Here is an 18,066-nt window from a genome sequence, read left to right on the forward strand (position 1 = left end):
TGCCGATCCTAGACTTTTGGGGGCCCTACGCAAAACTGTGTCGGAGGCGGGGAGCAGTGGAGTGGTGTATGAGTGGTTATGAACGAAAGAATGAAACGCATTTGTAAGTGTTCACTCCGTCTTTGGATCACGCCTCGGAAAGCACTTAAGAAACTTTGTCTAATGCGGCTCGTTCCGCTTTCAACTCATTTTTTTTTTTTGTCTCGCGCAAGACTGTACGACAATCACATTACATGATTTGACAGGTTTTTATGAAGAAAGAGCGATAGCGCACCGGATTAAAAAAAATATAATAATCATTCATGTTTCCATAACCATGGGCCAAATTAAAAAACTAAACTAAAATTACATCATCTATGAGAGCAAGGGGGCCCCCTAGTGTTTCGGGGGCCATACACAGCTTGTGTATTTTGCGTATAGGGAGGATCGCCTCTGTTACTGTACATCATTTTTCACATATTTAAAGAGCAAGAGAGAGAGAAAAAAAAATAATACTATTGCCTAATCAAGAAAAAAAATATATATAAAATAGATTATTATATATATTTTTTATTGATTTGATTATGCAGTATTATGAAAAGCATAATTAATTATGCCATCTCACTCTCTCACTGTTTAAATGTAATATATAAAGACATTCATTTATACATTATATTATAAATGTAAATGCATGTTGTCTTTAAACACACTGCCAAGCTTGATGGTAACAGGCAGAAGGACTGTATCATAGCCCCCTCAGAGACGGCAGAGCTGGAAGGCATTGCTCTGGAGGAGAAGGAGGGATGAGAGAAAGAAGGAAGTGAGAAGAGAAGAGAGAGGTGGGACTGGTGTGGAGGGGTGGGAGTGTAACATAGCTGGCATGATGAATGACTTTACAGAGATCCTAGGCACAAATGAAAGCCCCTTTTTTTCTCTCCTGACTGCCAAAGCAACTCCCCACCCCTCCACCCCCACACCTCTGTAATGATGATTTATCTGTATTATACGGACCCGTCCAATCTGGCAACGCACTGCCATTAATACAGCAGGGCGCTGGGCCCTCCCCAGCCTGGGCTAGGGACGCTTGTCTCTCTGTCTGCTGAAATGACCACAATCACTCAACCCGACTCACGCCACAGGCTACGGCAGACACAGCAGAGCACCAGCTCATATATCACATCACGAACTGTTATACCATCAGAGATTTGCACATAATGTCATGCGCACACATGCACAGACAGACAGCTCTAACACAGCCATAATCGGTCTGGGCATTTGGCATAACGTAATGTTATGCTTTAAATCTCTATAATAAGAGTGTTACCTTTTTGTAATGCAAACACACACTATCATTTTATGTCAATATTTACTTCAATTCAAAAGTTCAGTAAATCGATCAAAAATAGCAGTCAAGTCATTTACAGTGTTACAAAATATTTATATACAAATAATAGCTATTACTTTAAACTTTTTATTAATCAGAATTCCAAAGGAAAGGATTCACCAGTATAATTGTATTTGAATAAACTTGAATTGAATTGAAAAGTCCCCTGTACAACACAATATCACTGAAAGAAATCTTGGCTTGCAAACTTTTACGCCGTCGACAAACAAACGCACTGCATTTTTAATGCATCGTTGTTGCGCATCTCGTCACGCCAGAGCTGTCAAACATGTGTAGCGATACAATGTTGTTTCTACAAACAAAAATGAACAGCGATGTTTGTATTGAATGTAGGCTACTTATTGTGCAGTTACTGCTGTTAATTTCAGATGGTTACAGTTATTGTTTTCAATAACCAAAAGCAAGTTTGGCCTATTAAATACCAAATATCTTGTTTATGCACACTTTTCTTCTTTCTTGTTTGTTGCTTAAAAGATTAAAAAAAAAACGGAAATTGGTATCGGAATCGGCCAGTTTGCTTGTAAAAAAAAAATTCGGTATTGAAATCGGCCATGAAAAATCATGATCGGTGCATCTCTACTAATTTCCATCCCTGCTGCGAGCCGGTCAAAAATGTATTCAAATATGTGACGATTTAAATCAGTTGAGATGCCAAATTTGGGGTTTATTTTACAATTACAATTTAGTTTTGTTATATTTCAATTTAAAAAAGAAACATGCTGCAATAGCCTAATAAAACAAGACCATTTCATTTACTGTATAATGTCTTCAATCTCATTTTGTAAACATCTTTGTTACATTGTTACATCCCAACTCAAAACACATAACAAAAAATTCCCTGCACAAGACTGGAGGCACACACAAATAAACAGCGACAAAGAAATCGACAGCAATGGCAATTTGAGGATCCACAATCTCAGACTGTCTATAAAATGATGATGAAGCCATTAAAACGGTCCAATGTGCAGGACAAAAGTACAATTGTTTTGAAGCCCTCTGGCTTGGACTATAATGATCATGCTCATAAACTCTTGGACTGCACACTTTCATCAGCACAGATCTCAACTAGAGCTGAGCACTTCTCCGGCTGGGATTTACTGGACACAGGAGGGGTCACAAATACATCAAAGAGAAGCACACGGAAAGACACACTCCACTTTTACAGATTTAATTTGGATAGCTTCATTATCCAGTGTATTTCATGCTATACCGCTGAGTAAATTTCCCCTCAGGGATCAATAAAGTATCTCTAACTGTTATAGGTGAGAACTGGACCCATCACATGAATCTCCAGACACAGCCAGAGAGAACAGAACATTAAGCACACGGACTGAGTTAGCCACACACTTCAATTTGAGTGCATAGTTAAAAACTATGAAAGATGAAAGGCCAACAAACCAAACATGTGCACAACATGACTTACCTATGGAGCATAGAAAGCAATTTTAAAGCTAAGCTACAAGCGATTCAGAATTAGTTGCAATCAAGTTACCATTAAAATCTTTTTTTATTGCATTATGTTTCCCTTTGTGTTTATTATGCATTGCTCTGCAACATAAACAAAACAACAACCAAGCGGATTATGCAGACTATATAATTATCAAATCAAATTATCTGGCAGAAAAAGTTAAACTTAATACAACACACAAACACACACACACACACACACACACACACACACACACACATATATATATATATATATATATATATATATATATAAAACAAAAACAAATGGGATCAGGAAATGAGATTTGACCTCTCTTTTCCTACTTAAGCACCATGACACACTAACCGCTAGGCCTCCAACCTTATCACTTTCAGAAAGGCACATGAAATTTAAACCAAAAATGGAGGAAAAGAAAAAAAAAAACAGCAGCAAAACAAAGGTATTCCATCATCCATCACCGTAGCAATAATGGAACTCTCCAGGATCCAGACATCCATTTCCCATCTATGACAAGGCTTTAAATAGCCATGTATGAGTGGCTGAGTATATTTTTGGTTCCGCGGTTCATGTGTGTGTGTGGGTTAAGAGTGTTCTTAAGCTGAATAATTCAGACGTGAGATGAGAGTAAACAGGGTTAGTAGAAGAGACCTAACCTATCTGAACTGAAGAAAATAATTACCCCTTGACTCAAGTTCACCAAAAACGCTGATCTCTATCTCTTAAAATAAACTTATTTGACTATTCTATCAGTTTATAGCCTAAAAATGTATTTAAGACATCTCCTTCAAATATATGGATTCACCAGGTTGACTGCTTTATGTGAAGCAAATAAAATGTTCAAAAGCTTCCTATTTTTGAACATTTGCTGACTGACTTGCCTGGAAGCCCCCCAATGAAACGCTATAAAAAATACGTCATATTTGGTTTATCATGTTATAAAAGATTTAGATGGGGGGTGGTTTAGTACTTAACGTATTGTGTTAATGACCATGAGTTACAGAGAGAGAGAGTTCTGCCCAACAACCCAGTGCCTACTGCTGTTAGGACTCCAACATGATAGCATTCATAAACAACCATTCATCATATTGGTCTCCTGCTGAGAGGAAGAAAGAGAGAGAAAGACATGACTGTCCAAATTAGACCAAAGATAGCAAACAACAGAGAGCTTGAAAAATACGAAAATTATTGGAAATATTTCTCACTTGGATCCCTAACACACACCTCCATTGAGCAAAAAAAAAGAAAAATCTCTTATTCAGATGATCATCAGCTGCTACCTCTGAAGCGTAAGGCAGTTGTCACGGTTACAGAGACTCTGTGTGCTCTTGAGCAAATGAGCAAGGCTGTTCACTTTTATTAGAGATACCAAATGTTCTGTACGGCAATGAGAAGTAAGCACCGAGCCAAGGTCCTCTGTACTCTGAGACTGAACTGTCAAGGACAATAATAGCAGAACTTCCTGTTCCTCCAAACACCTTCACGAACATGATGGGCTGCAGAAAGATCTGCAGAATTTCAATGCTCACTTCCAAAAAAATACAAATAAAAAATACAAAATAGTTCTCTTAGCTTCGTTATCATATTTACAGGTGCATCTCAATAAATTTGAATTCCGTTGACAAGTTCATTTATTTCAGTAATTCAAGTCAAATTGTGAAACTTGTGTATAAGATAAATTTAAATACGTCTTTGGTTCTTTTAGCTGTGATGATTTGGCTCACATTTAACAAAAACCCACCAATTCAACATATTAGAATATGGTGACATGCCAATCAGCTATCATTGACATCCTTCACAAGGAGGGTAAGCAACAATCATTAATTGCCAAAGAAGCTGGCTGTTCACAGAGTGTTGTATCCAAGCATGTTAACAGAAAGTTGAGTGGAAGCAATAAGTGTGGAAGAAAAGGTGCAGAACCAACCAAGAGAACTGCAGCCTTATGAGGTTTTTCAAGCAAAATCGATTCAAGAATTTGAGTGAACTTCACAAGGAATGGACTGAGGCTGGGGTCAAGTCAGTTCATTGGGCATCAAGGTCATCAGGCACCACACGCAGACGTGTCAATGCATTTGCTGAACCACAGACAATGCAGATTCGTCTTACCTGGGCTAAGGAGAAGAAGATCTGGACTGTTGCCCAGTGATCCAAAGTCCTTTTTTCAGATGAGAGCAAGTTTTGTATTTCATTTGGAAACCAAGGTCCTAGAGTCTGGAGGGAGGGTGGAGAAGCTCATAGCCCAAGCTTCTTGAAGTAAAGTATTTATTATACAGTCTGTGATGATTTGGGGTGCAATGTCATCTGCTGGTGTTGGTCCATCATTTATTTATTTATTTTTTTTAAACCCAATTCACTGCACCCATTTACCAACATTTTTTGGAGCATTCATGCTTCCTTCTGCTGACCAGCTTTTTGAAGATGCTGATTTCATTTTCCAGCAGGATTTGTCACCTGCCCACACTGGTAAAACACCAAAAGTTAGTTAAATGACCATGGTGTTGGTGTAATTGACTGGCCAGCAAACTCACCAGACCTGACCTATTGTCAAGAGGAAAATGAGAAACAAGAGACCAAAAAATTAGATGAGCTGAAGGCCACTGTCAAAGAAACCTGGGCTTCCATTCCACCTCAGCAGTGCCACAAACTGATCACCTCCATGTCAAGATGAATTGAGGCAGTAATTAAAGCAAAAGGAGCCCCTACCAAGTATTGAGTACATGTACAGTAAATTAACATACTTTCCAGAAGGCCAACAATTCACTAAAAATTAACATGTAAAATTTTTCTAAAACTTTTCTAAACTATTTTTTTTTGTCTTATAAAAGTATTCTAATTTGTTGAGATAGTGAATTGGTGGGTTTTTGTTAAATGTGAGCCAAAATAATCACAATTAAAAGAACCAAAGAATTAAACTACTTCAGTCTGTGAGCATTTAATTTATTTAATAAACGAGTTTCACAATTTGAGTTGAATTACTGAAATAAATGAACATCCCATGACATTCTAATTTATTGAGATGCACCTGTATATTACCTGTACCTATATATATACCTGGACCCTGCTCCATGAACACTGCCTGACCCACACGAACCCCGCAGCATGACGAGGACACCAGATCCCCGGTTTATTTTGGACCCTCTCCTCCTTTGGCCACTTTTATCCCCTGTTTTATGATTTCTGTTAATAAAAGCCTCTCCGAGGCCTGACGCCATGCCCACTGTGTCTGTCTTGTGCTCCTCCCGTCACAATATATGTATATATATATATATATATATATATATATATATATATATATATATATATATATATATATATATATATTTTTTTTTTTTCTTCTTCTTTCTTCTTCTTTTTTTAAGAGAAGAGAGGGTTATTATCCAAAGCTCAAATTTAAATAAAATATGTGACATTTGTGTGATAAAGGCAGTGTGCAAATGGAAAGCCACTTTATGTTTGTATGAACTACACTAAAAAATTATTTGGTGTAAAAACCATTTTCGCTCAGAAATTGCTAGTGAATTTCAGTTGACTATTAGACTATTATTCTCTCTGTAAACTCCTAATTACTGCTTATTTGTTGTTAGTGAGGTAGTTGTTGTAGTAGTTAAGTTTAGTTATGGGGTATAAGGGATCTAGAATATTGTCCTGCAGAATAAGGCATTATAAGTACTAATTAACAGCCAATGTGCTACATTAGTAATATGCACACTAATAAGATAAAGCCACCAAGCTACAAAGTATCACACTGTGAAAAACAAAGGTTGAATTCAAAATAAAATGATGTTCTTACTATTTCTGCAATATTATGAATTCAGCCAGCCTTTGGCATTTAGCTTTATTTGCCTGCTTAAATAATGTTTTAGTGTAATTAGAGGCAACTAAACACTTTCTGTCTTCTCTCAAATCAAAATGACCCTTGCCAACAAGGAATCTGTTACTTTATCACATTGACTGTGTGGGAAAATTTGCAGAAGGTATATAAATATGGTTATTAAACTAAGTATGCCACATTTTGGGATGTGAATATCATCTGTTTAAAAATCTGTTGAACAGTTTTCACCACAAATGAAACCTAATGAATCTTGAGTTTTATGTATAAAGGTCAACAAACAACAAACATTTCTGAAATGTTCAACACCAACAGAGTTCAAGATTCAAGATTGTATTTGTCACGTACAAGTTATGTGACATACAACAAGCAGTGAAATGTAGATCTGGCATACTCTTTTTAGACTGTAAAAAGAAAAAAAAAAGAAAAAAGGGACAATTAAATACAAATAATGAAATATTCTGGAAAAAAAAGAAGAAGAAATGTAAATACAAATAATGAAATATACACAATATATTAAACTACTGCACAGATGGTATGTAGAGATGCTACACAGATTACGTGCAGGGATGTAAACAATGTGCATTAAGGATGAGTTGCATAGATAGCTCATCTCAAAAAAGTGCAGTGTGCAGAGTAATTGGGTAACCCTACACTACCAGAGTCTCTAAAGTGCAGTGTGTTTAATAGTCTGATAGCATGAAGAGATTCCTGAGCCTCTCCGTTTTTTTTTGCCATCAGACTGCGGAAGCATCTGTCTGACTGTAGCAGATTAAACAGTGTGTTTCCAGGGTGGGTGGAGTCTTTGAGGATCTTAACAGCCCTAGATTTACATCTTCTTGTGTGGAAGTCTTGCAGAGAGGGGAGAGATGTTCTGGAGATGAGCTGAGCGAACTACTCTTTGCAGGCCTTTACGATCCTGGGCTGAGCTGTTTCCATACCACAATTAAATGCAATGAGTCAATATAATTTCTATAGCTTCTATAATTTCTAAAGTTTTCAGGATTCAAGAGTGTCAGATGGTATAGTCATTGTCTGTTTTTTTTTTGTGTTTTTTTTTTTTTACTTGAGCTTGAATGTGATTAGTCCAGGTCAAGTCCTCAGAAATGTGTACACCAAGGTATTTGAAGCTGCTCACTCTCTCCACTGGGGTCCCGTTAATGATGAGTGGTGTGTAGATCTGCTGCTGCCTCCTCCTGAAGTCCACAACCAGGATCCTTGGTTTGGCTAACATTCAGAAAGAGACAATTTGTTTGGCACCATGATGTCAGACTTTCTACCTCATCAAGGTAGGCAGCCTCATTGTCGCTGGAGATGAAGTGCATTACACACTGTTGGAGTAAAGCAGTGGGCTGGAAACACATCCTTGTGGGGCTCCTGTACTCAGTGTGATGATGTTGGAGGTGGTCTGACCCACCCTAACTACCTGAAGTCTGCATAATAGAAAATCAAGAACCCAGTCACAGAGTGGGGCATTCAGTCCGAGGTTTCTGAGCTTGGAAACCAGATTGTGGGGGACTACAGTGTTGATGTTGAGCTATAATCTATAAACAGCAGCATCACATAATTCCCTTTATTGCTTTCAGTGTAGGTGAGAGTGACGTGAAGGAGGATGGGAGACAGGTGAACTGGACTGGGTCAATGTTGTTAGGGATGGAGGAGACCCTCCATGCTGTTACGGAGGCAATCAAAAATGGTTCTTTTGTGTAGAAATAGTAGATTTTATTAGCTTAAGTCATATACGAAGAAGAATGTTTCACAGAAATCGGACCTCTAGAATTTACAATTATTATAACAAGAATAAAGGAATGAAGAAAAAAAAAATCTTGACTCAATTTAAGAGTCTGACATCAAAACGCAAAACACAAGATTAATATCAACCACAAAAACACATGTGAAATTATGGGTCCAAAATGTCATATACAAAGGACACAAACAACTCTAGTTGACATTACATGATGTCTCTTTTAGAAACTGTCAAGTGGACCAGAGTTTATGCCATTAGTCAGAAGTTTAGCTCTGTGTGACTAGACACAGTGGGACACTCAGTATATGAAAAAAAGTGTCTTGTATTTTAGGACAGGACATTCAATTACCTCCTCAAAATTTCCTCGGCTGAATATTGTGTATACTAAAGGAGAACAAGACATTAAATATACAAGAAAGAAGGGCAGATATTCTTGTGTCCATCCACTTAAGTGATCTAAACTCAGAAAATGCAACGAGAACATCTTTTCTCACACAGAGAGAGAAAGCTTTTGCGTGGTGCCACTTGTCACTAAGTGTTACCTCAGAACTGGTTACAAGTCCATCGGCAACAGACTTTACAAATGCATACTCTTGCACAATTGTGTTCTTAACTGACCCGAAGCACTTAACACTGAAAGATCACTTTAAAACACACACGCGTACTGCATGCTGAAGTGTGTGAGGACTGCACTTTGTGTAGCGCTGGTGCGGGCCATCGCTGTTCAGAGACCAGTGATATTGTACATGAGTGCCACCTTCTCTTTCTCGCATTTCCTCTTGATAATTTGGTGCAAAACCACACTTAACCTTGAGTTCATCCTAAAATAAACCAGCAGTGCACAATTAAAACATTAAAACACTAGATTTTAAAAACAATTTGAGTGCCGCTTGTTGGTGCAAAACTTACAGTAACAATGCTAGGTATTTTTGGTGACTTTTTAAAGGGGTCATATGATACGATTTCAAGTTTTCCTTTCTCTTTGGAGTGTTACAAGCTCTTGGTGCATGAAGAAGATCTGCAAAGCTGCAAAGACTAAAGTCTAAAATCCAGAGATATTCTTTATCAAAGTTAAGACTCTGTCACGCCCTCCTAAAACAGCTCATTCAAACACCCCTACATGTCTACGTCACTATGTGGAAATATTTGCGTAATGCTGCCTATATGTTCACACAAAGAAAGGCATGGTTCAGTAACAGCAGTCAGTGTTGAAGCAGTCATGTCAGGGAGATGCTGTGTGTATCTAGGCGAAAGCAAAAGCATGTTATTTGGCCTTCTGAAAGTAGAGGTATTTAGGAATCTTAAGATTATTTAAAACAGAACAACAAGGCATTTTATGTATCACCGTTTCATGTTCGGCCAATCACAATGCAGTGGGTCAGTTGGCCAATCAGAGCAGACTGCACTTGTAGGAAGGAGGGACTTTGTAGAAAACAATGCGTTTGAGAGAGGGGCTACATAAAGTACATATAATAATGTACAGTATTTGAAAAATAATATGTTTTTTGAACATGAACACGTCAACATATTCTGTTACACCAAATACACAAAATAACGATCTTTAAAAAAGCATAATATGATTTGTTCCGATTCCGATACTAGTATTGGAAATATCACCGATACCACAACAAATTCTGGCATCGGCGAGTACATGAACCCATATACTGATCCGATACCATTTTCAAGACCTAGTTATGACCGCTATCTTTGCCTAACCGCTGCACGGTTCTTCTTTGCTGCTCAGAATGCATTGCAAACACAGGAAGTTGTGCTGTCTTGCCACAAGCAACCCCGGTTTAGAGCAGTGAAGAAGAAATTAAAATGCGTTAGCAGCACTGATCTATATATGACAGGATCGCTCATCGCGTTCTAAACTGTCAACAGACAGTGAAGCCACTTCTACATTATAGATCAGTGGTTAGCAGTATGTCCACTGTTTAGCAGTATTTCAGTATTAGTAGTATTATTTTAAATATTACTCCTGCAAATTCTACATCTCTGTGGGTGACACAGAGTTGCGCAATTTTGTAGTCTCTGCCGTGTGTCACTATATGAGGACACGAACGCATAAACTATCACTTCATGAGAATTTACCATTTCATTTGAGAAAATTGTCATATCATAAACACTGACACTCAAAGATCTTCATGGCAACCCATCAAAATAAATGTTTGGTTTAACGTGAGTAAACTGACAATATATTAATCTACTGTTGTAGCCTACAGTAGATTTAGCTATGTCTCTATGTAGTAATAATAATAATACGTCTCTATTAATAATAATAATTATGCCTAGACGGTTGCTTGTTTTTTCACTTGTTTTGTTGTAAAGAGATTATCTGATTAATATATTATTTTTTTATTTTCCTAGACTTATTTGTTGCAGTTTTTTATACAGTTATATTGTAAAACTAAAATACCTTTTTTAGTTTGTGGTGTTAGATTGTTGGCTGCATTTGAAGTTCTTTTTCGCTTAAGAAAATAATATTACTGTCAAATTCATGTCAGATAATAAAAATACTGTAATAAATACAGTAGTTCACCATGTATTTGTTCATGTTTTATTAAGGGATAAGTCTGAAGCACACCATAAAATAATTCTAGTAATTTACACAGGGCTAGTAGTATATACAGCTGTATTTACAGATACACACCCAGGTATCGGATCAGTACTCAGGATCGGCCGATACCCTGAGTCCAGGTATCGGAATCGGTATCGGGAAGAGAAAAAGGGTATCGGAACATCTCTACTTTAAATTTTTTAAATGTTAAATGCTTCAAAATGTGTACATTTACATTTAAACTTTTTGTTGTTGTTGTTGTTCTTTGGAATTTAAACACCACATCTCTTGAAAGTGATAGCTGAGAAAAAGAAAACAGATGAAGTACAATCCGACCATGTGAAAGATTATCTATGTCCCCTTTTTTTGTCTTTCTTTTCTGCCTTTTTCTACTGACAGATTTTATTATGAAAGAGAGAGCAGGGTGTCCCTTAGGAAATATGAAGCGCCTGTACAATATCTGCTCTTAGACATCAATAAACGTCTGGACTTCACTTCTCAAACATGATTCTGCAACAGACAGATGGCGTCTGCATCTACTATGAGTTCTTCAAGCTTATCTGCTGAATGAATCTCAGGCTGCTCATTTGTTGAGTGAGGTGGAAATTTGGCACAAATAATAGGTCAGCGGTAGGTACATAATGCTAGAGTCACACTTATTTGACACTGCACACATAATCAGAAACACATATGTTGTAATGTTTCAAAATAAATCCAGTCTCTGTGAAAAAAAAAAAAAAAAACTGATTAAGAAAACATCTCTTTGCAGTGTGGGCCAAGCAAAATACTTCCCAAAACAATAATGAGTGGGTTGGATGAGAAAAAAGGGTAAAATGAAAGATGAATAAAGAGGGAATAGAATGAAGGGCATCTGAAAAGCTGAAAGCACAAGGACGGCTGTGATTAAGCTGAGAGAAAACAGCAAAAGATAGTGACCATCCTTGTTTGCTTGACAGAGAAGGATGGAGGGCTAAATTGCTTTCAAAAGAACAGAAGAGCATAAAGACCGAGTAGACTTCAATTGAGGTCCTTTTTTTAATCTACCACACACATAGAGCACACAGAGAAAACATTTTTTTAATTTGATGAAAGCATAGAAGCAGTCAAGCTCCAAAAATAACCAAAAAATAGTTGAAAACATTTGCTCTTTTTTTGTTGTTGTTTTTTGTTCAGTGGATGAAAGACAGCAGAGCTCCAACAGCACATTAAATTCACTTGAAAGTTACAGTAAAACTGTTAGTTTTTACTTGTTCTTACTGATTACTATTTCAAACAAATGCTTTTGACCTTTCCATCCATCAAAAAATCCTGTGGGGAAAAAAGTATCAGTGTTCACAAAAATTTTAAGCAGCACAACTCTGTAAACAATAAGAAATGTTTCTTGGGCACCAAATCAGCATATTAGAATCATTTCTGAAGGATCATGTGACACTGCAGACTGGAGTAAAAATTAAGTCTATTCAGCTGAATTTAGCTATGTTTAAGTCGTACTGAATAAAAGTGTCAACTGAATGCATAAACATTAAAGTCAGATTTGAATAGCTTGCATCATTCAAAAAATGTAAATGGTCCTGAAAAAAAAAAATAGTCACACTGGTACTGAAAACAAATGGAAAACAAATTTAATGTAGTGGAAATCGGACTGAATGCTTTTTTTTTTTTTTTTTTTTGGAGATATCAACCTCAAATTTGGAACACAACTCATTTAGATTTATCAATTTGATTTTTTCACAGTTTTAATGTAAAATGTTTTATATAAATGTTTACATTTTGTGCATTTTTCATAACAAGCTTAGACTTCTGTAAGTCTACAAGTCTTTCTTTTTTTTTACTTTAGCAATTATCTGCAAAGCGTCCTCTTATCTGTGCTTCAAAGCATTCGAGATTCAGTTTAAGATGGAAATTTAATTTTCAGGTCTATGCTCAAAAAATAGTTTATAGGTAATTAATTGATTACAACTATTGCATAAATATAATTCTGTACCATAAAATACCGTAAAATGCCAATAATTAAATAAAAAAACATAGTAAATTAATTTAACTGAACTAAAATCAAATCAAATAATCTGAGCACCAGAGGCTTAAGCTCCTTTCAGATGTCTTTTGCTAAAGATTTGTGTGTTTTAAAGCTAAAGTGATGATTATGCTCTAGTGAGACATCTTGGGGAGTTTTTTGGGGTTTGTAGGTTAAGGATATAAACACACAGACACTGTTTCCCAGCTAAATTTAACATTTGCATGTGTCTGTCATAAACACCCAGTGGCATTGCTCTTGTTGTACTATAATCCCAAAAAAATCTGGATGAATCAAGAGTTTCTCACATGACACAGCCTTGACAATTAATTCAGATACATATGGAGTGAGTGTCCATTACCCGTTATAAATCACTCCCCACAAGATCAATACATTCGCACACGCTAAAATACAATTGCTGTGACAGCAGAAACGGGAATCATGGTATGACACATACTTTGTATAATCAAGAGCACATCTCTAAGTCTCCAGAGAGCATTACACATACACAGACTGGGATGATGAATTAAATATGGGCTGCTAAAGAGGCAGCCGACCTCTGACCTCTGGCTAAGGGACGGGGTGAACAGGCGTGAAAGGTAATCTCAGAGGCAGAGGGGAACAATCGGCCATTCGAGCTCAAGATGCGTGCGTGAGCCTTTTAACAGAAGTGGCCGGCTGAGGTCTGTGAGGAATTGGGGATTTTAGGGATTTCTTTAGGAGAAAAGGAGAGGGGGGCTAATGGAAAGCAAAACATATTAGAGAAGACGTGGCTGTGCTGGAGGGGGCAGCTGTGAGTATTCGGCAAATGGTGTGAATGAATCGTGAAAGCAGTCAATAGTGCGTGTGAAGGACGAGTAGGGTTAAACCTCCACATGTGACCCAATAGAGAGCATGAAGTGAGGAGAAAAGAGGATAAGAGGTACAAAATGCAAAAGAAATAGAGAGAGACAAAACATCTTCATTCAGCAGAACAAAACAATAACTCAAAATATACAGTCAAAAAGGATTTTTTTTTTTTTATAAAACTGAACCCCAAAAAAAATTGTAATATATAATATAATATAATATAATACAATATAAATTATCTGAAATAAATGATAAAAAAAATAAAAAGTGTTAGAAAAAAATTTATTAACATATTTCTAAATAAATTTAAATTCTAAATAAAAGTGGTGCTTATCCACCATGAAGTGACAAAGTTAATATATATATATATAATTAATTAAAAATAATAACATTAGTCAAATAATTTGTCCATTATCTAAACTAAGTCTAAGTAGTGCTTGGCCATGAAAAAAAATTCCACCGTAAGGTGACAAAGTTTAATACTGGGCATTTGCGGAAGTCCTTCAGCTTGAGCAGTAATGGTAATCCTTGCCTCAGCAAACCGCACTAATTAGAGGGAGGAATATGGATTGTAGCATGATGAGCTACTGGATTTCCTCTCACTACATTCCCTGTCCATCACTGTCAGATGTGTGTGTCATATGCCTTTGTGGGTGCGCACGTGTGGCCTCTGGCGACCATCTGTGGATACTTTTATTATTCATTTTAGAGTACAGCTGGTCAAAAAAAAAGATGGGGTGAGGGGGATCTCCTGGGATCTCACAGAAAACATTTCTGCCAACATACCATAGTTCACTTCAGTTATTGCTGTTAGTTAGTAAAATCATTATGAATTACATTTTTAGACCATGATTAAAGAAGTATAAAAAGTATTTTTAATGTATAATTTCATTTTTAATTTACATAATTTTTAACATAATGTTCATTTTTTACTTATTTTATTTATAATTGAAAAAGACTAAATTAAAGGGTTAGTTCAGCCAAAAATGAAAATGATGTCATTAATGACTCGCCCTCATGTCGTTCCAAACCTGTAAGACCTTTGTTCATCTTCGAAACACAGAGGGTCAGTTAGAATTTGCTGTGAGTGCGTTCACAACACTGTTGACGTACGACGGTGCTGACGTGTTTTCTTAGTTATTGGGCGCGCCAGAAAACACGTCAGCACCGTTGTATGTCAACAATCACAACAATCGTGCTCACAACAGACCCGGAAGAGAAGACAATGCTGAATAAAGTCGTCGTTTTTGCTATTTTTGGAACAAAATGTATTTTTGATGCTTCACCAAATTCTAACTGCCCCTCTGATGTCACATGGACTACTTTGATGATGTTTTTCTTACCTTTCTGGACATGGACAGTAGACCGTACACACAGTTTCAATGGAGGGACTGAGAGCTCTCGGACTAAATCTAAAATATCTTAATCTGTGTTCCGAAGATGAACGGAGGTCTTATGGGTTTGGAACAGCATAAGGGTGAGTCATTAATGACATAATTTTGCTATTTGGCTGAACTAACCCTTCAATGGCTAAGTTACATTTTATTAAGCAAGTTACAAAAATGTCCATGAAGCAACAAACACAGCTGATCAGAATACATTTTGATGTTGCATAGTGATGTGAAGTGAAATTATTTTAGACCAATGAGATTTCAGTGTGGGTGGGGCAACAAATATAACATTACAGAAACAGAAACTGCTTTGCCACAGGTTACCCTGATTAGGAAAAAACCTTGTTCACACTGAAAAATAAAATAAAATAAAAATCACAAAGTCACTGTTCTAACAGACGATTCTATTTGACAACAGCAAGAGTACGAACAAACACAAGTGTATCACTTTCAACTGAACCTACATGAAAAATGTAAACTCTGAAATCACAACATTACTTGTGCCCTCATTGAGAGTTCATTGAAACCTTTATATTACTTTGCAGGTTGCAGGCTGTCATTACAATAGCCTGATCATCTCCGGACCACATTTAGACCGATTCAGAGGGGCTTTTTTACTTTAAGTGGACCCATTATGTCATTACTTCCTTCTAAATGTGAAATGCAGAGGGAAATTTGCATGACGATTGTGATGAGATTTTGCTCTGTGCCTGTTGGTAGAGGGAGAAAGAAGTGTGTGTGTGTGTGTGTGTGTGTCGTTGATCTCTTAGTTTCACCATTCAGACATGGCACCTGTTGTACAAACATTTTACTTATCTTAGAGCTAACCTGAAAGCGTTTAGTCTCTCTTTCTGGTAAGCTGTTGCTGAAGGGTGAACAGAAGGAGGTTTTGGTTTAAAGTGCTTTTCTCAAATCAAAAGACACAGAATAAGTGTTTTAACACAGTGTGAGCAGTTCTGCAGGTCATGTTTTCATGCAAACACACACTCACCCCTGACGAAGGGTACGCCGTCCACCCGAGCTCTGCTGTGGCAGTCCGGGTGTCCATTAATGTTTCTGAAAACCAGAAAAAAAAAATCAGGAATCAGGGATATTTGTTTATCTATCACTCATTGCAATGCATTGTTTGCATAAATAATTCTAGAAGAGACTGCAGTAGAGGACCAGGACTGAAGAATGTTGCTCTAGAATACAAACTCTCCACACTGCCACTTCCGCTCCACAATGGCCATGTGTTTCTGAAGACGGATATAGGATAAGTCTGTGTCTGTGTCCTTAAAGTGGTCAGCTCTTGTCTGACCTTATCAGAGGAGATATCTCTGACCAGCTGTGAGAATAATCCACACGCACACACTCCACCAAACACAGATAAGATGGTTGAAAGTGATAGAAAACCTGGATTGATACCTGCCTTTAACATCAATGATCATCAGAGCACACACACACACACACACACACACACACACACACACACACACACACATACACACTAAAAGCATTTGTTCCATGTGTGTGTCCCTCGTACATGCAGTTTGGGCATCAAAAAAAAAGATTTGATGAATAGCTGATGCCAGTTTTTATGGACATTTTTAAACAGCTCAAAAAAAAAAAGAAAAAAGAAAAGAAAAACTCTATTCTTAAAGATTTCTGTCTTCCCTAAATAAATAAACAAAAACTAAATTAATTTAATTCATTCTAAATAAATAAATAAATTGTTACCAATTTCTTAAAGTAACGAACTATTCCATAATAGAAAACAAATAAATAATATGAAATATGACATTTAAGAGATGATAGTACAAATATCAGCATCAAATTCCTATCCCAGGATATGAAACAGAATATTTAAACTCGCACAAACACTGAACTGAAAACCAATGGAACATCAAAAGCACCCGTTTCATAGAATGACCCGCTTGTATTCAGTTTGTGATACTGTTTTTATGCTTACATTTGCAGTTATTTCTTAAAAAAGACACACACATATTCTGAAGAGTAAACTGCTCCGTGCACATGTCTCTACGATGATGTTCACTTCAGTTCTGTTGTGCTGTTCGGGCTTCCTGCACTACGACAATGTTAAAGTACCGCCGGACAAGTCAAACCACATCGGTGAAAACAGATCTACATCCAACTCCTAAACCCACTAACAGCCATTCTCCATCTACCCTTCCCTCTGGGTCTGTCACACACACACACACACACACGTGCATACAGTATTGTTCAAAATAATAGCAGTACAATGTGACTAACCAGAATAATCAAGGTTTTTCGTATATTTTTTTATTGCTACGTGGCAAACAAGTTACCAGTATGTTCAGTAGATTCTCAGAAAACAAATGAGACCCAGCATTCATGATATGCACGCTCTTAAGGCTGTGCAATTGGGCAATTAGTTGAATTAGTTGAAAGGGGTGTGTTCAAAAAAATAGCAGTGTGGCATTCAATCACTGAGGTCATCAATTTTGTGAAGAAACAGGTGTGAATCAGGTGGCCCCTATTTAAGGATGAAGCCAACACTTGTTGAACATGCATTTGAAAGCTGAGGAAAATGAGTCGTTCAAGACATTGTTCAGAAGAACAGCGTACTTTGATTCAAAAGTTGATTAGAGAGGGGAAAACCTATAAAGAGGTGCAAAAAATGATAGGCTGTTCAGCTAAAATGATCTCCAATGCCTTAAAATGGAGAGCAAAACCAGAGAGACGTGGAAGAAAACAGAAGACAACCATCAAAATGGGTAGAAGAATAACCAGAATGGCAAAGGCTCAGCCAATGATCACCTCCAGGATGATCAAAGACAGTCTGGAGTTACCTGTAAGTACTGTGACAGTTAGAAGACGTCTG

At 37.0% G+C, this 18,066-nt stretch overlaps 1 protein-coding gene across 2 annotated transcripts in view; it reads right to left on the reverse strand.

Moving 5' to 3' along the window:
* The window catches only part of LOC113120922 (ephrin type-B receptor 1-like), a 175,723-nt gene that overhangs the window by 84,416 nt on the left and 73,241 nt on the right, over positions 1 to 18,066 (reverse strand). For both annotated transcript variants that reach the window (XM_026291064.1, XM_026291074.1), the window contains exon 2: positions 16,213 to 16,277. In XM_026291064.1, the coding sequence (XP_026146849.1) occupies positions 16,213 to 16,277 (65 nt within the window). The remainder of the gene's footprint in view (positions 1 to 16,212; positions 16,278 to 18,066) is intronic.

The sequence above is a fragment of the Carassius auratus genome, chromosome 2 (genome assembly GCF_003368295.1).
Source record: "Carassius auratus strain Wakin chromosome 2, ASM336829v1, whole genome shotgun sequence".
In the NCBI taxonomy this organism is placed as follows: domain Eukaryota; kingdom Metazoa; phylum Chordata; class Actinopteri; order Cypriniformes; family Cyprinidae; genus Carassius; species Carassius auratus.